General features: G+C 43.8%; 1 protein-coding gene across 8 annotated transcripts in view; it reads left to right on the forward strand.

Annotated features, from left to right (window-relative positions):
* LOC128330180 (serine/threonine-protein kinase SBK1-like) overlaps positions 1 to 25,592 on the forward strand; it is a 34,114-nt gene extending 8,522 nt beyond the window's left edge. For 2 of the 8 annotated variants that reach the window (XM_053262618.1, XM_053262612.1), the window contains exons 2-4: positions 13,887 to 14,084; positions 20,685 to 20,887; positions 21,873 to 25,592. In XM_053262618.1, the coding sequence (XP_053118593.1) occupies positions 13,967 to 14,084; positions 20,685 to 20,887; positions 21,873 to 22,658 (1,107 nt within the window). In that variant the 5' untranslated portion in view covers positions 13,887 to 13,966 and the 3' untranslated portion in view covers positions 22,659 to 25,592. Of the gene's footprint in view, positions 1 to 5,301; positions 5,403 to 6,393; positions 6,542 to 9,956; positions 10,075 to 11,113; positions 11,240 to 13,886; positions 14,085 to 20,684; positions 20,888 to 21,872 lie in introns of those variants that run through there. The other 6 variants (XM_053262617.1, XM_053262615.1, XM_053262613.1 and 3 more) reach the window with 6 other exon arrangements.
* Positions 25,593 to 25,599: the final 7 nt, after the last annotated feature.

Below are 25,599 nucleotides of genomic sequence, written 5' to 3' on the forward strand. Positions count from 1 at the left end.
AGAGAGGTTTAATCCTGGCATGCCAAAAAGAGCAAAAGTCACCCTTGCATGTGAAAGTCCATCAAGAAGAGGAGAGCAAGGAAGGAGAATCCTGTTGCTGTGGGACGTTGTCAAAGCTAAAAGGATAATTGGGACCAGAGATGGATTAGATATATTCACAGAGGATCAATCTATCAACACCTACTAGCCATAGTCGTTTAAAGGAGATTAAGCCAGTCCTTTGGCTTCAGACAGCTGGAAGTTGGGAGGGAACAATAGTAAAATGAGAAACCTAGAGTAAGACAGGCAATATATTTCTGTTGGAACATCCTGGACCATAAAAAATACTAAGAGCAAGATTCCAAATTGCAAAGACCTCTTGTTCAGATTCACAAGTAGAGACCAAACACATAAATAAAATATCAGATGTTGAAGCTGCTAATATCCTGGCCAATTCTGTTGTATTCCTAAATAAAGGGGTGATCATGTTAACAACATTTCTGATAGCAGAATCAAAATAAATGATTCTTCCATTTTTGTTACTCTGAGCTGAAGACAAGCCACTAAATGAAATAGTTTAGCTTATCTTAGAAGAGTCAGGTTACAGAAATGTCTTCCAATGTAATGAGTTAAAAAAAATCTTGCTTGATTTTTTTCATTGTGTTACACTGGAGGGGGCAGAGGCATATGTGTATAGGTCTATGAGGATATTCTCACACACAGTGGAAACCGGGCTAAAGGAACAGTGATTCATCATTCTCATTCTTCCGGTGATTCTCAACGATGAATCACCGTTCCCAACTCAAACCTGAGTTGCCATATAATTTACCATACCATGTTAGTTTTCTAGCAAGGAAGCAACTGCAAAAGAAATGAATCCCTTTGGGGATAATCTCACATCAGGCCAGTCTTGAAGAGTTGGCTGCCTTATTCAAGACCCACCAGCCATGACGTGCACTTGGGTGGCTTTGGTCAACCCAGGTTCCAGCAGGAGGCTGCTCTGAGCCACTGCCCCAAGTTGGGGAAACTGTGGCTGGGTTTAGTATCTGCTTTCAAAATTGAGAGTGTGAAGAAGTTAACCATCTGCCCTACAAGTGTACTGTCTCCTAAATCTATCTATCTATCTATCTATCTATCTATCTATCTATCTATCTATCTATCTATCTATCTATCTATCTGATTTTTATACCACCCTTCCAAAATGGCTAGCAGTGGGAGGACTGAGTGATTGCTCAGTGGGGAGGGAAAGGCAGGCACTTTGCATATGCTCAGTGGCATGCTCTTTGCTATCATTTCTTTGTTCTAGTGAGTCTTGGCACTGGACATCAGGATAGGTTCTGGAGAGCTCTGACACAGATTAAGCCCCGATTCGATTCAACATGTGGTTGGAAGGGAAAATGGATTGAAGGAGTGTTTTCTGTTCCATCCACAGAGGTGTGGAGCTGTTTCTGTTGTGCAGAATCAATTGCTGACCAATCAGGCAGGTGGCTGGCACTTTTCCTCAACTGGCCCAAATGATCTCCCTGTGGTGTTGAGGGCTGGGCCCGATGAGTGTGAGATTCTGTCTCAGCAGGAGCTCTAATATCGCTGTGCAAGAGCAACCCAGCACCCAATGTTCCGTCAGCAGTTTCCCACAGGGAAAATAGAAAATCCACCCCCCCAAGAGATCAGGGCACCCCCTTCCCTTCTTCACAAACTGATTTTTCTGAGTGACACTGAAGCTAGCGCCTAGAGATCTGCACTAACAATCTGTGCAGGCATCAGTTTCATAATGCGAGGCAGCAAGGCCAGGTATAATGTCTAAAATGAGAGGAACTGGGGATTCAAGCCAGCCTGGAAGTCAAGCTTTCTGCTTTAGAAAACCTTCTCTCTATTTTAGGTATGAGTGGGGTGGGTGTGGTCATTCAGAGATTAGGGGAAAGCACTCTGCACATACTGTGCTCAATGTTCCTCTCTCCTTTATTGTCATTCTGTTTGCTGAGTCCAAGGAGTGGAACACAGGATTCTGTGGATATGCATAGAAGTACATAATGTAAGTGTCAAGCCCTCTATTAATGTGAGCTCATCACATTTTGGACTGATATGCAGTTAAGTTTCCTTTGTATCAAATTCAGGGGCAACCTGTTCTGGTTTTATAGCAGATCCTGGATTTGCACAGAGTTGATTTGCTGTGCTTTCTTCTGGGCACAATGTTTAAAAGTAGACAAAAATTAAAAGCCTTTAAAAGAAATAAAGAATGACAGAACTAAACAGCTAAACATGTTTTTGATGACATAATATATAAGGAGAGAGAGAGAGAGAGAGAGAAAGAGAGAGAGAGAGAACCTGAAGCATGGGTGTGTATGTTATTTTTGATCCATGAGCTACATGTATGTTGTCTGAGGAGCGAAGGCATGGGAAAGCAGAGTTTACTTCACAACATAAAACCGCATACCCAGTCCCGCCCCCTGCTTTCCACCTACCATAAGGCGGTTTACAAAAGTTAAAATACAAACAGGTCTTTAGTTGTTTTTTAAAAGCAGCCACAGACCTCACAGAGTGGACATTCACTGGGAGAACATTCTAGAGCCTGGGGGCAACAACAGAGAATGCCCTGTCCCGTGGCTACAACAGTTTAGCTTCCCTCAATGGCAGCACACAGCAAAGGCCCCTCTGACAACCTTGTTGGGTGGGCGGAAAACTTTGGGAGCAGGTACTCAGGTATCCAGGACCCCAGCCATATATATCGGTATGTCCTATGTTTTTAATATCTGAGTTTAGTCCAGGATCAGGTGAAATAATGAAGAAGAAAGTGCCCCTGAAGATGTGCAGAGTATCTCCTTTGTGCATCCTGGGCCCACCTCCACAGCACCTTTCTTACTAGAATTTAATCAAAGGGCAGGGTCCTCAAAAACACGCTGTTGGTCTTGGTGGCTTCTTCTCTTTACTGACACCTGCAAACCAATACTTCCTCCCTGTGAGAGTGTTTTGACACCAAAATATCAGGGGCGAACAGAACTACTGCCTTCACCTGGATTCCTGAGTTCCTGAGTGCTTTGGGAGAGGCATCTTTCAGATCCCACCTGTGGCCCATTTGCTGATCTGTGCCCGCCCCTTTAGATATCATAACAGAAGCTGTAGCAAAATGGAGCTGAATAAGCATCTCTGTATGTATACATTCTTATTACTATAGCACCATCAATCTACATGCCATTTTACACAGGACGGTTTCACATGTCACAGGAGCAAGTAAGCATGGAAGAGCCACCAGTTCCAGATGCCGCTTCTGTGTCGTCAGAACCCAGAAATGTCAGGTGGTGAATGTCAGACATCCACCTCGGCCTGATATTGTCAAGCCAACTTCACATGTTGGCTACAAATTTTGGGCAAATGTTGGGCTGAAGTGGGTACCTGACATACTCCATCTGACATTTTTGGATTCTGATAACATGGAAGCAGCATCAAGAGTGGAAGCATGCATTCGGTGGGAAGTGGTGACTCTTCCATACTTGCTGCTGTGACATGTGAACCACTTTAAACATCAACCAAGCAAACAAGAAATGAAGCCGAAGTTGGTTCCTCCTGATTCCCAGCTCTTTATTCAACACAGAGCTGCATGTCAAGCCTGCATAAAGGACTGAATTGTACTCACCCCTGCACCACAAAGTAAGCTTTGGGTCACCCCAAATCATGTCATGGACCCAAGAAGTGCACCCAGGTAATTTTGGAGCCTGGACCTAAAGCCGCCCCCCCCCCCCAGCTGCTGCAATGCATTATTTTTTACAGCAGACCATGCTCAGGGAAAGCTGGAAACTCTTTTTATTTTTGTTTTAGAAGAGATTCTGAATAAGATACTCCCCGCTGACTTGCAGAGAAATATCACATTTTGCATGCTCAGCATTTGGAGGCCCCCCAGGCTTCCGGGGGACTGGACCTCCATATAGAAGTCCAGTCTAAAGAGCAACACTGCATGTATCCTTTGACTGAGAGACCGTCTGCTTTGAGATAGTCTCTGGCTTAAATCAAAAGGGTGCATGGAGATGTAAAGGTCAGCTCTTTATTCAGCCTGTTTCTGCAGTTCTGTGTTGCAGAAGAAAATGGGAACCACCCAGCCCTCGCCTCGGATGGAAGAAGGGGAGGGGGAGTGATAAGAAGCCAGGGATGAATCTGGGCAAGTGCAGTACTTGGGCTCAGTTACAGCTGGGTGTACATTTACAGCTAGGTGTGAGAACCTGAGGCTGCCCAGAAAAGGTGAGTTTTGAGGAGGGATGTATCTTTGCTACTGCCCTTCACACTTTGCTTATGCTGAATTGCTCCTTCTTGGCCAGGCAATACTAGTTAGTGTTGTCTCCTATCTCTACACACTTCCTCCTGTCAAGACTGTGGGCTGCTGGATTCTTTGGTGTTGGTTTTCGTGTTAAAAACAGGACAAAATATATTCACATATGGGGGTTGGAGAGAGACATTTCAAGACATTCAAGAGATAGCGAATTAAATAGGATTGTACAATGTTAGAAACAAAAAAGGGGAAAAGAGGGGAGCACCTTTTAGAACCTTCACAATGTGTGATCCACAAAGCTGAATACAGCACACCAGAAGTATATTACAGCTTGGCAGTGGCTTGACCGCCCCCAATTCCTCAGGCAGCAAAAACAGGAGCTTCATCAAACTTGCTGTGGATTGCCACACATGGCCGTTGAGCTGCATTTGGCTTTATGGGACACAAGTTCTACATATTTTAGCATGAAACACACACATCAGTTAGTTATATTTCCATCCTGCTTTTCCTCCAAAATGCTCAGAGTGGCAACAAGCCTTTCCCCACTTTATCCTCACAACAATCCTGTGAGGTAGGTTGGGTTAAGAAATAAGTAATTGGCCTAAAGAACTTCACCCAAAAGATAATGAGCTAGTTGTAGTACTTATATTTGCATCTCAATGAACTTCATCCTTTTTTTAAAAAAAAGAAAAAGTAGTAGCTGTAGCACTCACATCTGCATCTCAGTGGTTCTTCAAGGAACTGAGAGTGGTCTTCATCCTCCCAACCATCATAGTTTAGGTGTCTTAAATTTGTGTTTTGTGTATTATTGAGAGCCTTTAGTGGGCCAAAGGGAAGAAAAGAGAGTTTAAATAAAAATAACAACTCTGTATGACATGGGACAGGCATTTATCATTTGTCCAAGGACAACCAATGAGCTTTATGGCTCAATGAGAATTTGAAACCATCTTTCCCACATTTCAATTCAACTCTCTAGCTACTACATCACAATGGTGAAATAGTGTCATAATGGAGGAGGGTCAGCAGTGCTATGGGATGAGGGATATTTGCCTACTCAAATATAGGAGAAATCACCTGCAAGTTAGTACCTGTCTCAATGCAGTATATACTTTTGCATGAAGAAACCTAGAAGTGGAGCACTAACTGGAACAGGACACAAAACAAGGTAAGTGACACAAGTCATCCTTATCACTTTTGGCTATGAATCACGTACAAAATTACCTGGTGATGCCAAGCCTCATATCTCAAAGGTTAGGGGGAATGCATACATTTTTATCCCACTCTTCCCCCAAGGAGCCACCTAATGGCACAGTGGAGAAGCAACTTGCCTAGGGAGCAAGAGGCTGTCAGTTTGAATCCCCACTGGAAACACCTATGTCGGGCAGCACCAGTGATATAGGAAGACTCGGAAAGGCATCATCTCATTCTGTGTGGGAGATGGCTGTGCTAAACCCCTCCTGTATTCTACTGAGAAAACCACATGGCTCTGTGGTTGCCAGGAGTCGACACCAACTCAACGGCCCAATCTTTCCTTTCCAAGGAGGTCAAGATGGTATACATGGCTTCCCCCTCATTTTATCCTTACACAACACTTTGTAGTCAGAGAGGCTGAGAAAGTGCCAGTGGCCTAAGTTTCACAGCAAGTTTCACAACTGAGCAGTTTCAAACAGTCTCCCCAGTTCTAGCCTGGCACTCTATCTACTATGCCACTAGTTCTGGAAAATTATTCAAGACAGTATTTTATACATTTTGAAGATTCAGGCAATCTTGCTGTCTGGAGGTACACCTACTACCTACAGCATTTGTTGAAGAAGGATTTCCCTCCAAGCTTAAAAAAAGAGCAGCAGAGGGAGGGAATTGTATACATGAAGATGAAAAAGAGAACTTGGCTGTGGACGGAATGCACTGGCTTCAGAGAGGGCTTTCTGTGTAATAGATGACCTCTTTGCTGTTGCTGAGTTAAAAGCAAATCTGTGTGTGGTGCCTGTCCTTGCCAATGCATTTAATGGTGCCAAATTTGAAAACTGACTCATCACTGACTCCCAGGTTCATCTTCCCAAGCAGCTAACGCACTCAAGAGCTGATGAGATGACTTTGCCCCACAGTGTGATGAACCTCACCCCTCAATTAAAAAAAATGATTATGGTTGTTCCTAGTTTCCATCAATGGCTGCTAGTCTGAGGGCTACAGGCCACCTCCAACCTAAGAGGCAAGAGGACACGCCCTCAACTAAGTACTAGTTGCAGGGGAGCAACAGCAGAAGAGAAGGCATGCCCTCAGCTCTTGCCTGTGGGCTTTCCAAAGGTATCTGGTGGGCCACTGTGTTAAACAGGATGCTGGGCTAGGTGGGCCTTGGGCCTGATCCAGCAGCGCTCTTCTTATGTTCTTCTCTCATGATGGCTTACAGCAATGTCAAGTGCTTTTGCGGGATGCAACCCTGACATTAGGGGACTGGACTTTGAAATCACAAGTTATAATGTTCAGGCAACCTCAAATCCACTTTAGAAGTTAATTATAGAGAAGAACAAATGGTTGCCCCTCAGATTTTATTTCATGGCTATTTTGCCATTCTGCCAAATGGGTGGGCAACAGAGATGAGCAGTATTGAAAATACAGATATTTAAAATACATATTAACAATATTTTTGTATTTGGTATCTAAAATAATGTGTTCAGAAATGTGTTCAGAAAAGTATTTTGTATCTAAAATATATTTGCTCAGGTATTTTGTATTTTTAAAATACATTGCCGAAACCAAAATACATCTCAGTCAATCATTGATTTGCTTTCTTATTTCAGGAGCTGCCTTTTTATTGCAAGCAGGCAGCCCATTGGCTTCCATGTAGGGTTGCCATATTCTGGCTCTCCAAATCTGGGTACCCTAATTTGCATATTATGTACTTTCTGGTTGACTTGTATTTTCTCTGGATATTTACCAATAGTTGGGGAAGATGTCTTTGCCTGACCATTTTCCTTGACATATTAACAGCAGCAATAGAACAAAAAATAAAATAAAATGCACGGCTTTTCAGTTAAGGCTGCAATTCTGTACACACTTACTTGAGAGAAAATCTGATTGAAACCAACAGTGCTTACTTCTAAGTAGGCATGCACTGAATGTAAAGCCAAAATCCTTTACAAAGCATTTTACATTACAATACACAGCCTGGTAGGCAGGCAATGATTTACATAAAAAGCAAGCTATCCTCTCAACTGCCTTGATCAACCCCCAAGATCCCTTGCTGATAAAAAACAATGCCCACAGGCAAGAGTATGAGAGTCCAGGTGCGGAGCAGAGGCAAGAGGGAGCAGCTCCCCCCCCCCTGGATTTTGGATGCAAGAGAACTCCCTGCCTCCCAGCTTGCTTGCTTTAAAGTTTCTCTGTCCCTCTAGCTGCAATGCTGCAACTAGAAACTTGACCTGTTCTAAAGAGGCTGAAGCTCTACTAGTCCAGTCTCTGTGTATATTTGCAACTTGCCTTTGGCTTTGGCAGGTTGTTTTGCAGGGTAGTTTACAAATATCTCCCTGTCTGCATCCCCTGTGGCTGACTAATGGTAGAAAATTTCCATTTCTTTCCTCTCTGTGAAACAAAACATGGGCATACTCTGTCTACAGTTTTCCTTTAGGGAGCTTTGTGTTCAGATTGCTGGAGGGCATGCAGAGTGCCTAGTTGGCTTTCCAGGTTACCTGGTTGTGGTAGGAATGGAACACATGGAGGGTGTGTGAGTAGGGGAGAGACTGCTTTTAACATCACCTTCCTCCCAGAAGACCAAGCCCTGGGTCTTTGGCATGCCTCCTGCGTGCCCAGATGAGCAGTGCTGTATGAGGAGGAGCATGGAGTGATATGTAGCTGGAACCCGTTGTTGTGCATTCGGGGATTCGCCCATTTCTGTGTCTCCTTGAGCTGCACACAGCCCTAGGAGACACACAATAGCTGGCAGCGCCTGCACCCTTGACCTCTGCTAACAACTGGGTTTAGTAAGGGGGTCAGGCTGCACGGGAGCTACAGAATCCACAAGGATCCTGGTGCTTCACATGACCAGCTTAACCCAGGCTGGGCTATTCTAGCCTGGGTTAGGTTGGTTGTGAGAACAACCTCAGTATCACTGTGGAATACTCAGAACAATACAGGAAATAAAGCAGCCATGCTTGCTTAGACTGGATTAAAAACTTCTACAGTTTTAAAAGCCATCTTTCCCCTCAGAACAGCCTGTAATGTTGGTCATACTGAGAGCGAGAGTGAGAGAGCGTCACAGGAGGAGATGACTCCATGTACAGTATCCCATGTTTGTTTCCTCCCATTTTATCCTCACAACAATCTTTTGAGGTAGGCTAGACTGAGAAATAGTGAGTGGTCAAGATCACCCAGTGTTATGACTGAATGAAGGCTTCAACCTGGTTCTCCCAGATGGTCCTCATCCAACAACCTAATCACTGCACCACATTGGTTTATGAGTCAGTTAGAATCTTCTTTATTTTCTGATTTGTTAGAAGATGTACAAATAAATCCGTTTGATTTGAATATAAACTAGAAGCTTTCTTTAGCTTTCTTATTAACAGCTTGGGTTTAGGGAAATCTCTCTCTCTCTCTCTCTCTCTCTCTCTCTCTCTCTCTCTCTCTCTCTCTCTCTCTCACACACACACACACACACACACATACTCCCCCCACCCAATTGCTCCCAGTGCTTCAAGAATAGCATAGAGAGGGAAAAGGGGAAGCAGATTAACTGGGGTAAAAGGAATTGTTCTCCCCACTGATTTGACCATATGACTGCTTCACCATAAATACAACTTGCTGCTCATTTGACTATGCCACAGCTGTAGGAGTGCAGCCTTTGCTATGACTAACTTCCAATTATTTCAGTGGGTCTACTTATCTAAGTCTGATCTAAGCAGGATTAACTTGGGATACATCCTGTTTTGTTTTAATTTCTATACAGGTGAAACTCGGAAAATTAGAATATCGTGCAAAAGTCCATTAATTTCAGTAATGCAAATTAAAAGGTGAAACTGATATATGAGACAGACACATTACATGCAAAGCGAGATAAGTCAAGCCTTAACTTGTTATAATTGTGATGATCATGGCGTACAGCTCATGAAAACCCCAAATCCACAATCTCAGAAAATTAGAATATTACATGGAACCAAGAAGACAAGGATTGAAGAATAGAACAATATCGGACCTCTGAAAAGTATACAGTGTACTGTGCTTGATTGGCCAGCAAACCCGCCTGACCTGACCCCATAGAGAATCTATGGGGCATTGCCAAGAGAAGGATGAGAGACATGAGACCAAACAATGCAGAATTGCTGAAGGCCAGTAATGAAGCATCCTGGTCTTCCATAATACCTCATCAGTGCCACAGGCTGATAGCATCCATGCCACGCCGCATTGAGGCAGTAATTGCTGCAAAAGGGGCCCAAACCAAGTACTGAATACATATGCATGCTTATACTTTTCAGAGGTCTGATATTGTTCTATTATTTAATCCTTGTCTTCTTGGTTCCATGTAATATTCTAATTTTCAGAGATTGTGGATTTGGGGTTTTCATGAGCTGTACGCCATGATCATCACAATTATAACAAATTAAGGCTTGACTTATCTCACTTTGCATGTAATGCGTCTGTCTCATATATCAGTTTCACCTTTTAATTTGCATTACTGAAATTAATGGACTTTTGCACGATATTCTAATTTTCCGAGTTTCACCTGTAGACATACTGTGTGTATATTCCCCCTGCCTGCCCACCCACCCTCAAGAAAAAAGGTTGCAGATGCCCATGGAGGGTGGTGAGAATGGAGAAACATCCCAAACATCGCAAAAAGAAACAGGGTATTATTTTGTTTTGGAATTATTGATCTGATTGAGTGTTTAAAAAGCTAGAAATTTTTGCAGAACAAATACAAGCACATTACTATGCTGGATGGGTATCCCATTGTCCTATGGTTATTTTTAAAGATATAATACAAGTCTAACATCAAGTGGTCCCATAGAACAGTTATTTTCCTTTGCTGGGATGATTCCCAACCCCAGAAGGCACAGCTTGAGTGATTTAATATTTGAAAAACTTGTATTGCTTAAAGGAAATTGAAACAAGGCTGGATAAGTAATGAACTTCTCAAAATTGTTTCCTTTTTTCAAGCATTGTATTTTATATTTTAAGATGTATTTTAAAATACTATTTTGTATTTTTACTGGTTGTTACCAAGTATTTTGTATTTTGTATCTAAAATACATTTGCTCAGGTATTTTGTATCTAAAATACTTTTTAGAAGTATTTTGCCCATCTCTGGTGGGCAACCATAGCAGTACTGCAGCTATGACAATCCCAGTGGGTGCACTATGCCACTTGAAGCACTGATTTACCTAACTTGTGGGGTTATTTAACAATTACCCTTCTCCTAATAATAATAATAATAATAATAATAATAATAATAATAATAATAATAATGCTGAACTGAAATTATGCACAGTATTTTTAAAAATGCTTTTATTTTAGACATTTTGGTTACATTTTCAACTAAACCACCCCTCTTGAATGGAATGCAATTTAGAGCTGTGGAGTAAATAAATTAAAAATGAAATATCATGACTGAATGTGTGGCTAAATTTATACAATTCAGATTTAGATTTTCATAGTGTTCAGCGTTCAATTGTAAAAGCAGGCTGTGAAGTCCCTTAATACCTTCCACACAAAATTGTAAGAATTATTGAAACATTCTGAAGTTTTGGTTATAAGTATTAACTTATCAAATTTAATACCACACACACACCTACTTTTTCTAGTAAATCAAGCAGTGTCCATAATAATTGGTGTTGTAAGAAAAGAAAAATTAGTTTGTTTTCCTTAAAAAAAATTTTTTTTTGCAAGCAATTTGAGGTAGAAGAATTTGCTTTCTCTCCCCGGCATCCCTTTCAGCCAGAAGGGGAAAGAAAGAAAAAACCCTGGAAGCTGCACACAAATTGAAACATGCATGGAAACGCTGTGGTATATTAGGTAAGCAGTGCATAACATAAGCAGCTAGCTGCACTGAACCGAACACGTGGAAAACTCTGTCACTTGCCAGCCTAGGCACTATTTCCTCCATGCTTGTCTGCTGGGCTCTTCATTTATCTTTTTCCAGTCCACCTCTACACAGGCAGTGGTTTAACTCACCCTGAAGGTCCTTCTGGGATCTAAAACTGCAGACTCATTTGCTAACAAAAATGCAAGCGGCATGAAGGGAATGTTCCCCCGCGGTGTGCAGGATGGTGGAAAGATGCCACTGTGTTGGCTCGGATTCAGTTCCCGGCGGCCCAGGCTGTAGCTGGATTGGCTTGCACACATTGCTTGTTTAACAATTCCCCTCTTCCACCCTCCCCTTGCAGTGAATTGTCCACCAGCACGCCCTATGGAAAGCAGTGGGAGTTATGCAAAAGCACAGTAGTGGAACTGCAAAGGAGGCTATATCTTGTGCCCTCCGAAGGTGCTTTTTCTGTTCTCCTTCTCCACCAACATTGCAAGGGAGAAGCGGGATGCAATTGACTAAAAGCAGACAAACCGAGACTCTTTCTTTCCCATACACAGTGGCTTTTGCTATTGCTGCTGGTGATGCTGCTGCAGGGAGAGGGGATACACTGCACCCCTCCTCCTCTTGGGGGCAATGGCTGCCTTTGCACTGGCTTCCGATATGTTTCCAGGCAAAATACAAAGTGGTGGTATAGTGGCTAGAGTGCCGGACTAGGACTGGGGAGACCCGAGTTCAAATCCCCATTCAGCCATAAAACTAGCTAGGTGACTCTGGGCCAGTCACTTCTCTCTCAGCCTAACCTACTTCACAGGGTTGTTGTGAAAGAGAAACTCAATTATGTAGTACACCGCTCTGGGCTCCTTGGAGGAAGAGCGGGATATAAATGTAAATAATAATAATAATAATAATACCTTTAAAGCCTTGAATGGCTTGGGTCTGGGCTACCTTCTTCTTGTGTAAGAGTGTATGATCCCCGTTGCACTTTGAGGTCATCTGGAGAGGTCCGTCTCCAGTTACCACCAGGACGTCTGGTGGCAACTTGGAACCAGGCCTTCTCTGTAGTTGCTCCTGGCCTATGGAACATAGGAACATAGGAAACTGCCATATACTGAGTCAGACCATTGGTCTATCTAGCTCAGTATTGTCTTCACAGACTGGCAGCGGCTTCTCCAAGGTTGCAGGCAGGAATCTCTCTCAGCCCTATGTTGGAGAAGCCAGGGAGGGAACTTGAAACTTTCTGCTCTTCCCAGAGCGGCTTCATCCCCTGAGGGGAATATCTTATAGTGCTCACACATCAAGTCTCCCATTTAGATGCAACCAGGGCAGACCCTGCTTAGCTATGGGGACAAGTCATGCTTGCTACCACAAGACCAGCTCTCCTCTCCTAAACCATTCCACTATGGAATGCACTCCCAGCAGATATCCGCAGTTTAGGCTTGCTGTTGGCCTTTAAGAAAGAACCTAAAGACTTACTGGTTTGGCCTGGCCTTCCAAGATTTTAAAATTGTTTTTAAGTATTTTAATAGGTTTTAAATTGTGTTAAAATTGTTTTTATATTGTTTTAAGTAGTGTGTTTTAAATGATGTTTGTTTTTATGTTTTTTTAAACTAATTGTACACCACCCAGAGCCTCTGGATGGGGCAGTTTATAAATGTAATAAACAAACAAATAAATAATAAATATAACTTATATTATATGTGCATTGCAATGTATTATATGTCCAATATTATATGTGCATTGCTATGTAATGTTAATTCAGTTGTATAGGTGCACTCTACCTCCCTGCCACCCCATTGCCCTCCTCGGCCAGAAGTACCAGGCGCATTTACGCCCGTCACATGGGTGCGAATGCATGGCAGATGGGTGCGCACGCCCATGAGATGGGCACACTCCCGCCCAGTACTTCCAGCCACTTCTGGCCAAGGAGGGCAATGGTTAAGACTTCTAATACTACCAAGCACCGGCAGGGAAAAAGTGGCGGGAGGGGTGACTGCACCCTCCCCTGCCCTTAAAGAGGCAAACCAACCACCTTTGAACCACCCAGCCACAGTTCCGTGCACATCCCTAACTGGTATACGTAGCATGTGCAGAGGAGTGGTTTGAACAAACCACTCTCTCTCTCTCTCATGCAATAAAGAAAAGGCAGCCTGCCTTAGCAGGAGGCAGAACTGGGGAGGATGTCAATGCACATTCTTAGGGAAAGGTGCCTTGGTTCTGAGAGGGAAGACAGACAGCATGTGGTCATGGTGCATGCACAGCCTTATCACGTGTGCATGGGCTGGTGGATGATGTATTGGCGGATGAAGCAGCATTCTAGTTTTATCCATCACGTGCTATAAAAGCGCTGTCTGTGGTTGTCAGTCTTACATGCAAGGCATCACGAAGTACTACAGTCAAGTTGTGATGAATGTGTGTACAAAGTACTCCAAAGTATGAACTATGCATTAAATCCAGGTTACAATGCCATTCCTAAGGATCTCCTCCTGTTCACAGAACCATGCCACTGGGTGCCTGGACACCATGGAAACAGGGTTTAGTTTGGGCCTGTGCAAAAAACTAGTAATTTCTTTTCGTTTAGCACTTGTTTCGGTTGTCTGAGCAGCCTCCATTCTCTACCCTCCATTCTCCCCACAGGCTCGGTTAGTGAGCAGGACACCAACCCAGCTGCAAACCTGGAGGAAACAGAGGACAATGAAGAGTTCCTGGAGCAGCTCATGTCCTTGACCTCACGCAGCTTGCTCCAGCTGGAGGTAGAGGAGAGATACAGCATCGCCAAGGAGTTGGGTAGCGGCTCCTATGGACACGTTTTGAAGGTCCAGCATCATGAGAAAGGTGAGGGCTGACTCAAAGGCCATGGCAAATTCAGCTAAGGAAATAAGGTCATTCACACAAGCAAAATCTGTTCTACCAAGGTTTGGGAGCTGTGTGTGCTCCCAATTTTTGGTTGTGTGGAAGTATAACACTTCCTTTACACTATGTACGGGTTATTTTACAGTTGGCGGTGTAATCCTGCTTTGTGGGATTTCTTTCCCTCTAACTCTGCATATAATTGAACACAATCATATTACATGATAAATTTGCACTTTAAACCATGTTTTTCTTAACTCAAACAACAGAATTTGCAGAATAAAAAGAGTTACAGAGATTTGCTCAGACTCATGTGTCCCAAACTGAGGGTTTTGTTGTTGGCTTGTTTGTTGGAGAGCTCTTTCTTGGCTGTGGCATTGAGACACAGTCTGAGGTTGCTGCCCCTGTTCTTGAAGTCTGAAAGTCATAAGTATAGGCTTAGCAAACAACCAGCTCACAGGAGCTCTCTAGGCAGGGACCTTCTTCTGCAGGCCTCTGGATCCTCTGCGGACTGTACATTTTTGAACCATATATGATAGTCTCTGTTCAACTTGCAGCCCCTACTGGACAAGCCTATAATGTTAAGGGTAATTTTTTTCACCCTAAAGAGCAGGGATTACAGAAGCAAGGTAAGAGGAAATCCTGGGTAGAGGTTATTGTGTGGAAGCAAAGTAATAACAACAACAACAACAACAATGACCAAGACCTGGCAAGACCCCAAGACCCCATGACCAAGACCTGACAATGGCTTAAGAATGGCAACTTGAAGAAAGAAACAGAGGGTTTAATACTGGCTGCACAAGAACAGGCACTAAGAACAAATGCAATAAGAGCAAAAGTTGAAAAATCCACCACAAACAGCAAGTGCCGCCTTTGTAAAGAAGCAGATGAAACCGTGGACCACCTAATCAGCTGTTGTAAAAAGATCGCACAGACTGACTACAAACAAAGGCATGACAAAGTAGCAGGGATGATACACTGGAACATCTGCAAAAAATACAAGCTACCTATAGCCAAAGATTGGTGGGACCATAAAATTGAAAAAGTTGAAGAAAATGAAGATGCAAAAATATTATGGGACTTCCAACTACAAACAGACAAACATCTGCCACACAATACACCAGCTATAACTGTAGTCGAGAAGAAAGAAAAACAAGTCAAAATAATCGACATAGCAATACCAGGGGATAGCAGAATAGAAGAAAAAGAAATAGAAAAAAATCACCAAATACAAAGATCTACAAATTGAAATTGAAAGGCTGTGGCAGAAAAAGACCCAAATAATCCCAGTGGTAATTGGCACCCTGGGTGCAGTTCCAAGAGACCTTGAAGAGCACCTCAACACCATAGGGGCCACAGAAATCACCCTCAGCCAATTACAAAAAGCAGCTTTACTGGGAACAGCCTATATTCTGTGACAATATCTATAACAATTGACAATAAAATTCTGGCATCCCAGGTCCTTGGGAACGACTCGATGTCTGGATAAAACAAACCAGTCAATAACACCTGTCTGACTGTGTAAACAAGAGAGAAATAATAATAATAATTCAATTTCTATACCGCCCTTCCAAAAATGGCTCAGGGCGGTTTACATAGAGAAATAATAAATAAATTATTATAAATTATTATAATTTATTAAATAATAAATAAATTACTACTAACCTGGTAGTTTTCCCTCCTACCGTGCTTCCACACTTATCACTTCTCTCTCCTCCTACCTAGTTGCTTGCACCCAAACAGCAGAAAATTGGGAGCTCCCACACCTGACTAGGACACAATTTTTGCTTGTGTGAATATGTGTTTCCTTCCATACATCCCTGCCATGTCCCTCTTAAGGGCCTTGGGGCTATTAGTAAGCAGACTGGTGCTGTCTGCTCCCTCCTTAAGCAGCAGGATGACCACCCAAAGAGGATAGAGCTCCTGTATGAGTTGTGAAGAAACCAGCAATTCCAGAAGTTGCCACTTGCCTCACCCTTGCATGACTAGCTTTACCTGCTGGAATTCTTTCTTCTGCACAAAAAGATAAAGAAGCCCTGTCCTCCTTCACCTCTGGCCACCGTACTGAGCCCTTTAAGAGTGTCTGAGCAGCAATATTACTTCCTCTTCACCCTCCTGCCTCGCCCCCCCCCCCATGACCACTTAAATCCTCACTGCTACCAGTGGCAGTGCACTGGCATCCACTTAATGTCAGAATCTCATCTGCTCCTTATTATCTGCAGCCAATTAGACAGTTTGTATCTGGGTTGCTGGAATATCCTATCCACACAGATTGAGAGAATGCCGTCACTGCAGATCATCCTGGGGAGAATCTATATGTGTGGTCGCTACAAGTTGACACCAACTTGACGGCACTTAATCAATCAGTCGCTGCAGACTGCATGTGGTTGAATAGTCACCTGCTTTCCCCAAAGAGTCCTGAAAACTGGCATTGTATGAGTTTGAAGGTGTCTCTGTAGCTCAGTGCTTGCGGAATTGCTTTGAATGCAGCAGGTCCCAGCCAGGTTCAATCCTTGGCATCTCCATTTAGGAGTGGGAAAGGTTCCTTCCTGAACCTTGGAGAAGCTGCTGCCAATCAGTGTAGACCAGGCCTGCTCAACTTAGACCCCCCCAGCTGTTTTTGGACTACAACTCCCATAATCCCCAGCCACAGTGGCCAATAGCCTGGGATTATGGGAATTGTAGGCCAACATCTGCAGGAAGGCCGAAGTTGAGCAGCCCTGGTGTAGACAATACTGAGCTAGATGGACCAATGATTTGACTTGGTATAAGGCTTATGTTCCTATGACTTATACCAAGTCATAGGAACATAAGTCATATGACACGGAGCATATGCCTTCTGTTCCTATGAGTTGTGGGGGAAGAAACTCTAATAGAAAATTCTCAATGCCCTCAGCAAACTACAGTTCCCAGGATTCTCCAGAGAAGCCATAACCAATGAACCGGTATAAAACCAATATCACTCCATAACATAGTTATATGTCGAGGCATTGTTCTGTATTTTGTCATCTCTCCACACAGCAACTTCCTGTGAATCAATCTGCTTTTCAATACCCATCTCATTTACACTGCCTACAGCTCCCTAAAGCAGGTTAGGGTGAAATAACACTTTGCTCAGTGGCCTGATTCTGCGTATCATCATTACAGAAGAAACAGATGGTAAGATCAAACCCAGTATGGGACGGAGGGCACAACCAAGCCAACATTGGACCATAGGTCTATCTAGGAGCAGCTTTTCTCTGTCTTTCCCATGCCAAAGCTGGGCTGTACTTTGGCTCAGCTTGGCCCACTCCACAGTAACTTTGCAGGCAAGAGTGGTCCTATCTATACCATGCATTTGAAGGGCCTGTACCCAGGTTCATTTTTGTAATGAATGCAGGTACAGTCATTCACACAAAAGCACGTATGAGTGTACAGACACCTGCACACTAGTATCACATAATGTCTGAATAGGGCATTTGTATTTCTTTTCCAGGGCTCTCTCTTGAAGAAGTTAAATATGCCCTGGAAACATGGGATGGAGTAGCTGCATCCAAAGTGTGCTGGAGAAAGGCACATCTAGGCAGAGATCATAGCTTAGAGAGAAGAGTACATGCTCTGTGTGCAGGATGGCCCAGGTTGAAGTCCTGGTGTCTCCAGGTAGGGCTGGCAAAAAGCCTACCTGGAATTCTAGAGAACAGCTGCCAGTCAGAGAGTACTGATCTAGATGGGCTAATGGTCTGACTCAGCATAAGGAAGCTTCATGCAGTCACGTTTGTATATCAGCATCAAAATGTCTAAAACCATCACTACCTCCTGATATTGTACTTGGAAACCATCCGCTCAAGGGGATACACGGAAATGGGAGGCAAGCCAGATTCATCAGAGAGTGTCCAAGCTGCTCCCTGCCCTTGACCAGCTCACGTCTCCTGTAATTAATTAGCTGTGTCATCTCAGACATGTGGGTAGCTGCCAGCAAACAGGTGCTGTTTTGGCAGGGCGCAGAAGAACCCCCAGGCGAGGCATATAGCAGCTGGAACAGCAAGCTGGCCTGCCTTGCAGCTGCAGGAATAAGAAGCAAGGAAGGAGGCAGCCCTGTCTGCACAAGTGCCGTTATCTTGGCAAGATAATGCCAAGTCCAGCAGCAGATTCAACCAAATCCCAAACCCAGCCTGGAACAGATGATGTCTGTTACCCAGATGAAGGATCTTATAATTGTGGGCTGGCTCCACAGTGCCCCCTGCTGGGGAGACACTGGTTAACTTCTAAAATGAGAAATGTAGGGGCTTGATTCATTCTTGATCTCTTCTGACCTGGAAAGTATACAGTGTACTGTGCTTGATTGGCCAGCAAACCCGCCTGACCTGACCCCATAGAGAATCTATGGGGCATTGCCAAGAGAAGGATGAGAGACATGAGACCAAACAATGCAGAATTGCTGAAGGCCGCTAATGAAGCATCCTGGTCTTCCATAATACCTCATCAGTGCCACAGGCTGATAGCATCCATGCCACGCCGCATTGAGGCAGTAATTGCTGCAAAAGGGGCCCAGACCAAGTACTGAATACATATGCATGCTTATACTTTTCAGAGGTCCGATATTGTTCTATTCTTCAATCCTTGTCTTCTTGGTTCCATGTAATATTCTAATTTTCTGAGATTGTGGATTTGGGGTTTTCATGAGCTGTACGCCATGATCATCACAATTATAACAAATTATGGCTTGACTTATCTCGCTTTGCATGTAATGCGTCTGTCTCATATATCAGTTTCACCTTTTAATTTGCATTACTGAAATTAATGGACTTTTGCACGATATTCTAATTTTCCGAGTTTCACCTGTATAACATCAATTTTAAAAGAACTGCACTGGCTGCCGATATGTTTCTGAGCAAAATACAAAGTGCTGGTTATTACCTATAAAGCCCTTAATGGCTTGGGTCCAGGGTTTTTCAGAGAGCGCCTGCTTAGTTAAGAACCCTCCCTATTAAAATCATCTGGGGAGGTGCGGTCATGGTTGCCACCGGTTTGTTTGGTGGCTACTGGGGACAGGGCCTTCTCTGTGGCTGCCCCAGGGCTCTGAAATGCACTCCCTGGCAAAATGAGCATCTCCATCTCTGGGTGGTTTAAAAAAGAACTGCACCCTTAAGACACACCTGTTTTATCAGGCAATTAATTAATTAATTAATTGATTGATTGATTGATTTTAAATGGCATGTTTTATATCATAACATTGCTTTAATCATTTTATCCTGTTGTATTTTAACTTATGTACACTGCCTAGGGATACACATATAAATATGATAGATAGATAGATAGATAAGATAATGCCTTGCAACATATATAGGCGGAGGAAGAAGTTTCATAGCAGGAGAAGCACCACAGTGTGCCCTCCCTGTTGCACCAGTGCAATACTAGTCTGGAATGCGTGATCCTGCCTTAACAGAACTAGCTAGAGCAACAGCCTTGCACTAGTGTAAAATGTTTGCACTAATGCAATGGTAACTTTGATGTCAACCAAACGTAAATGTCAGCGATGTCCATTTCTGGAGGTAAATGACCTTAAAACAGTGGTGCATATGTTGGTAACCTCTAGGCTTGACTACTGTAATGTACTCTATGTGGGGCTGCCTTTGTATATAGTTAGTCCAGAAACTACAATTGGTACAGAATGCGGCAGCCAGAAGGGTCTCTGGGACAACCCAAAGGGACTGTATAGCACCGATTTTAAAAGAATTGCACTCGCGGCTGATATGTTTCCAAGTGAAATACAAAGTGCTGGTTATTACCTATAAAGCCCTTAATTCATTCATTCATTCATTCATTTTTGACATTTATATCCCGCTCTTCCTCCGAGGAGCTCAGAGTACATGCTTATTTTTTTTAATCCTCACAACAACTCTGTGAGGTATGTTAGGGTTAGAGATACATGACTGGCCCAAAGTCACCCAGGGAGTTTCATGGTTGAATGGGGATTTGAACCCGGGTCTTCCAGTCCTAGTCCAACACTCTAGCCACTACACTGTGCTGTCTCTCTCTACACTATGCTGGCTCTCTGTTGCCTATTAAGATCATCTGGAGAGGTCTGGTTATGGTTGCTACCAGATCATTTGGTGGTGACTCAGGGCTGGGCCTTCTCTGTGGCTGCCCCGGGGCTTTGGAATATGCTCCCTGTTGAAAAAAGAGCATCTCCTTCTCTGTTCGCTTTTAGGAAGACCCTCAAGATACACCTGTTCTATGTTTTTATCTTGTGATATTGTTTTTGTTTTGTGAATTTTAACTGTTTTTATACTGTTGTTTTCACATTCATTGTGTTTTTAACTTTATACACCGCCTAGAGATACACATACTAGGTGGTATAGAAATAAATAAATAAATAAATAAATAACCATAGTTTAAAAAAAATATTTCTTCTCTACAGTACCTGATGCATATTGACCTCTTATGATTGTTCAATGATATATTATTGTTAACAAATTGACTTCATATGATTATTAAATATTGCTACTATTCCTGCTGCTACTGATGTTGCTGTGACACGAAAGTACACCCTGTTGTCCAAGCACTGACTCCTCCTCCTCTCATCCTCCTCCTCCTCCTTCACAGGGACCCCAGTGGCACTAAAGATGATGTCTAAGGAGCGGACAGGAAGACGGGAGTTCCTGCAGGAGTACTGCATTGCCCTCTGCCTCTCCTCACATCATGCTCTCATCCATACTACTGGCATTGCTTTTGAGACATCCACCCATTATGGCTTTGCACAGGAGCTGGCACCAGCTGGAGATCTCTGTGCGATCCTCATCTCAGGGGTATAAAAGGGGGAGACTTTGTGGGCAGGGATGTGCATGAACATGTTCGGGAGGCAGAGGGAGGTCCTTTAAGGTGCAGGGAGGGTGTCCTTACCTGGGCCGCCACTTCCCCCCTCCGCCCTCTCCCCAAAATCGCTGCCACAAGGCTGCAACATACCTCCTTGCAGCCCCGGTCAGCATCATACCGGAAGTGACCGAGGCGCGTGCTCATGTTGCACTAGGTATGTTGCACTTTCCTTTCACTATTCCTACAACTGGACTAAATTTGGTCCAAATTGGTTAGGCAGTTCACAAGTTAGCCCACTTGTACCTCGAATATTCATGCATCCGCTATCGTGAATTGGGGTGGATAGTATAACCACAAACCACACCATTGAGGTGTCGCTTACTACAACTGTACCAAATTTGGTTCTTCTTGAATTAAAAAAGAGTAACTTCTAAAAGTATAAAACTGCTCCAAGAATAGGGAGAGGTGTGTCCTGATGACACCAGAGGCACCAATCAGTCAACACCAGCCACATCTGGCTTCTGCTGCAAATATGAGAAACCATCTCATATTTGATGAGATCCATCCATCATCATATTTGATGAGAGCTTATATTTGATGAGAACCATCTGCTGCAAATATGAGGAACCACACCCCCCCGCTCCCCACCCCCACAGCTTGACCCTGGAGAGAAGAGGTACATTACACTAAGTGCTGAGAGGGGGCTTGCAAATTCCCTCCCTCCACCTTTGCTCTAAGCATATCATTCTGTCTTCAGAATGGAATGGATTGGTGCCTTTCCAGTATTTTGGAATGAGCTGGAAGTGATGATGGAGATTATTATAGGAGGAGGTTGGATGTATTTGGGAAGAAAGGGGATTGAAGAAGAAGGACAGGATGGTGTCTGTTATTCCTAGCACTGAGAAGGACTTGATGTTATGGGAGTTTAAAGGTCCTGTTCATGGCTCTCCCTTAACTCCCCTTCCTCTTCCTCCACAGGAAGGCCTTCCTGAGGCTCAGGTGAAGCGGTGTGCATCCCAGCTGGCTGAGGCACTTGATTTCATGCATGGCCAGGGCTTAGTGCATCGAGATATAAAGCTGGACAATGTGCTGCTCTTTGACAGCGAATGCCATCATGTGAAGCTGGGAGACTTTGGCCTGACACGGCTGGAAGGCACAAGAGTGGCTGCCATGTCTGGCACCCTGCCCTATTCACCACCGGAGCTGTGCCTCCTGGAGGGCACCGAGACTCTGGCTCTGGACTCTAGCCTGGATGTCTGGGCCTTTGGGGTGCTGCTGTTCTGCCTCTGCACAGGCTGCTTCCCTTGGGATGTGGCCATGAGCCCTGACCCTCAGTATGAAGAATTTGGCATTTGGCAGAACCGCACAGTGCCAGGGGAGGTGCCGGGCCTGTGGAAAGGCTTCACCGCCCATGTCTTGGACATGTTTCGCCGCCTAATGGCCATTGACCCTGATCGCCGCAGTCCTGCTATTGAAGTGCACAAGTACTTGCTCCTGCCTTGGCGGGTAGACAGCCATGGAGGAACACAGAGTTCCCATGGTAACCCCCTGAAGGTAACAGATTCCGGTGCCTGCCTCAGGGTCACCCCTGGGGACAATACTGACTTGGGCATCAGCCTCAAGGAGAATAGTTGTGGGCAAATACAACCTGAACTGATCATCCCTGAGAAAAAAACCCATGCCATACAGGTGGGTCCCAGCTCTGGAAGCAACTCCAGGCCACAGGAAAGCTCAAAGCTAACAGGGGCTGGACTCCAGCCCTGAAGGAGGTCTCAACTCAAAAGATCATCCCCTTCCATAAATAGGACAAAATGAGTTGAAAGGACCACGTTAGGGGCCCGATTTGATGTAACATAACAAGAATTGCATGGTTCCCCTTCTCTTCCTCCCTCGCATGGAAGAGGAAGAGATTCTGCTTTCACTTGCAGAACTAGCCACAGTTTCATGATATATATACAAATTCGGGGAACTGCGTTTTGTTAACTTAGAGTTAGCACAAGCCTGGATATCAAGCCAGATTGTTACAGATTTCTATTTTGCATTTATATAGCACTTTTCAGGCAAACCTCCTAAAGCGGTTTACAATGAACTTAAAAAGAACACTATATCAAGCCACACGTTTACATCTTTACCTGGGCCTTAGTCTCTCTCCTTTCTTCTCCCCTCCCCTCAGAGCTAATGATCCCTGATCACTCTGTGGTGGCAGTTGGGGGAAGGAGGGACCCCCAGTGCTGGAACAAAGGAGCTGGATGGTGGCAGCTCCCCAACCTGTCTCTCCCTCTCTATGCTCTCCTCCCCTCAGAGCAAGATGGTCCCTGGTCGCTCTGTGGTGGCAGTTGTGGGAGGGATATCCAGATTAGGTTTGATATCCAGAGATTAGATTTGTTCTAACTCATTAACTTGCTGCATTCCCTAAGTTCATATGTAATGTGGACCTGTACTTTGTTTTAAAATAAAAGCAAAAGATTTCATCCTCCTCCTTCTGCATGCAAGAGAGGCAGAAAAGGAAGAAAACCCGTGGCTCCCTTAGGCTCATTCATATAGTGTTAAATCATGGTTTAGTGTTATGTCTTAACCAGGCTAGGGAGGGCGAGGAGGACTTCATTGTTTAACCAACTCAGGAGGTGTTTTCAGGGGTATTAGCACCACCTTCCTTCTCTCTGACTGCTGGTAATCGAATAAATCAGGGTTGGCAGAAGGATCAGCCAGCTTGAGGGCCCAGAGCCATTCAAGAGCCAATAGCTGATCCCTGAGGCCCTGATGGGGGGAAAATAGTGGCTGCCAGCATGGCTGCCAAGGTAAATCTCTCTCAAACTCATGTGGGGCTTTACCTTAGTGTTGGCAGCTTCAAACACTTGTTGGCTGCCATCTTTCTTTAACTCTAACGCAATGCCCCACCCCCACTATTACATCCAGTGACACAACAGTAGGGGCATTGCATGACACTATAAAAAGGAGGCACCTCCCACACCACTAATGGGGCTGCCAGGGTCCCACCCTGACACTTCTCAATTCCAGGGAGGTGACTTGTTTTTATTGTTCTATGACAGTTTAGTCTCCAGGTTCTGGGGATTCATTCAGCTTTTACTTTCCCTCGCTGCCACCATATAAATTCTTGTTACCCTGCTCTCGGTACTCAACACCTTTGGCTGCTTAGCCTCGCGAGCGCAGGACAGGCATATATGTTCAGGTTATAAAATGAAACAAAACTTGAGATATAAAATGAAAACAAGACTAAGTTTATTATTTACTAATTAGAATAAAGATCTCTGCAAAGCAGGGCACACAAACTTCTCTACCAAGTTTACTAGGTATATCAGCTGTTCTGGATAAAATGTAACATATAGGGAGGTGAGATAACTGGGACAGAGGAAATTAAATTTGGGATTGTAAACTTAGTGAATTCCTCCAGACCTTCTTGTCTGTTACTAGGAGCTGCCCAGAATACTGCTGGTTCTCCAGCTTCCACACATTCACCCTTCAAGTTCCATATCTGCCTTTTAAAAAGATCCCTCCCTCTCTGAACCTTCTGTGCCTGGTTACTAGGGTAACCCACATGCACTCACTCACCAGCTCTTATATATGTCTCATCACAGTGGCCCACAAAGGCACTTGGTTGAGGGCCCTCATGACCTGGCACTGGCACTGGACGGAGTAGGACAAGCCACTGAGACTGGCTCCCTGACTAGAGGATTGGTTCACAGTTGGGCATTAGTGATATCAATACAAACTTCCATCCTAGTAATCCAAGAGGAAAATCTTTACAAAAGATCAGGCTTCATGCTTTTTATATTTAGCAGGGCTGGTCTAGTCCTTTAGTAATAAAGGTGGACCACAACACATGAATTTGTAAATGTGATGGTTGGTGTAGAAAATTTTGAAGGGTTTGTTATAATAGCAAATAGCACAGGACTTTGTATATAACAGAATTATTTTTTGTTGTTGACATTATTATACTAAAGTTGATAATAATAATAAAGGATATGAAAAGGATAGGCCATCAAAGCTCACAGAACATTTTAATATATTTCCCCTGGAGTCCTGGGAATGGCACAGATACTTCTGGGAATTGTAGTTTCCCCCCTAGAGCCACAGCAATGGTCACAGCCCTGGAAAAGACTATAATTCCCAGCTGCAACCACTCTGTTCCCAGGTCTTTATATAAATGAAAAATTTAAAAATGGAAACTGATGACCCGCTATTTCCTTGCCACCAGAAGTCTGCCAGCCTGTCTCCTGACTGGTCTGGTAAGTACCTTTAGTTGTTGAGAGGGTGGAATGGGGGATAGGCCAAAGCAAAGCTTCGGAGACCATTTTTATTGATCCCAATCCACTTTGATTTGAGCCAAATTGGATAGTGTTTAGAGCAGTTCAGATCAATCCAGGCCAAATATGATTGGCTTTAATCATAAAAGTTCTAAAGCTTCATATAGCTGTTGTATTCACAGACTAGCTTTCCTAAAAAGGAAGTACTCAGGCTGTATTGGGTGTTTTAAGATTTGGACCTTACTGCTTTTTAATTAAAAATATTGTGTTAAAAATCCTGGATGCAAAATTAATTCTCGTTTCTTTCTGTGCCTTGTGTTTGAAATGGCCTTTATTTTCATTTTAGTTGTATTTATTTTTTTCTGATGCTGTGAAAAGTAAAACAACAAAAAACCTTTTTATTTCCTGGAAAATAAAGTACAAATGAAAAAGATGTTCAT

This window comes from Hemicordylus capensis, chromosome 6, assembly GCF_027244095.1.
Source record: "Hemicordylus capensis ecotype Gifberg chromosome 6, rHemCap1.1.pri, whole genome shotgun sequence".
NCBI classification, from domain to species: Eukaryota; Metazoa; Chordata; class Lepidosauria; order Squamata; family Cordylidae; genus Hemicordylus; species Hemicordylus capensis.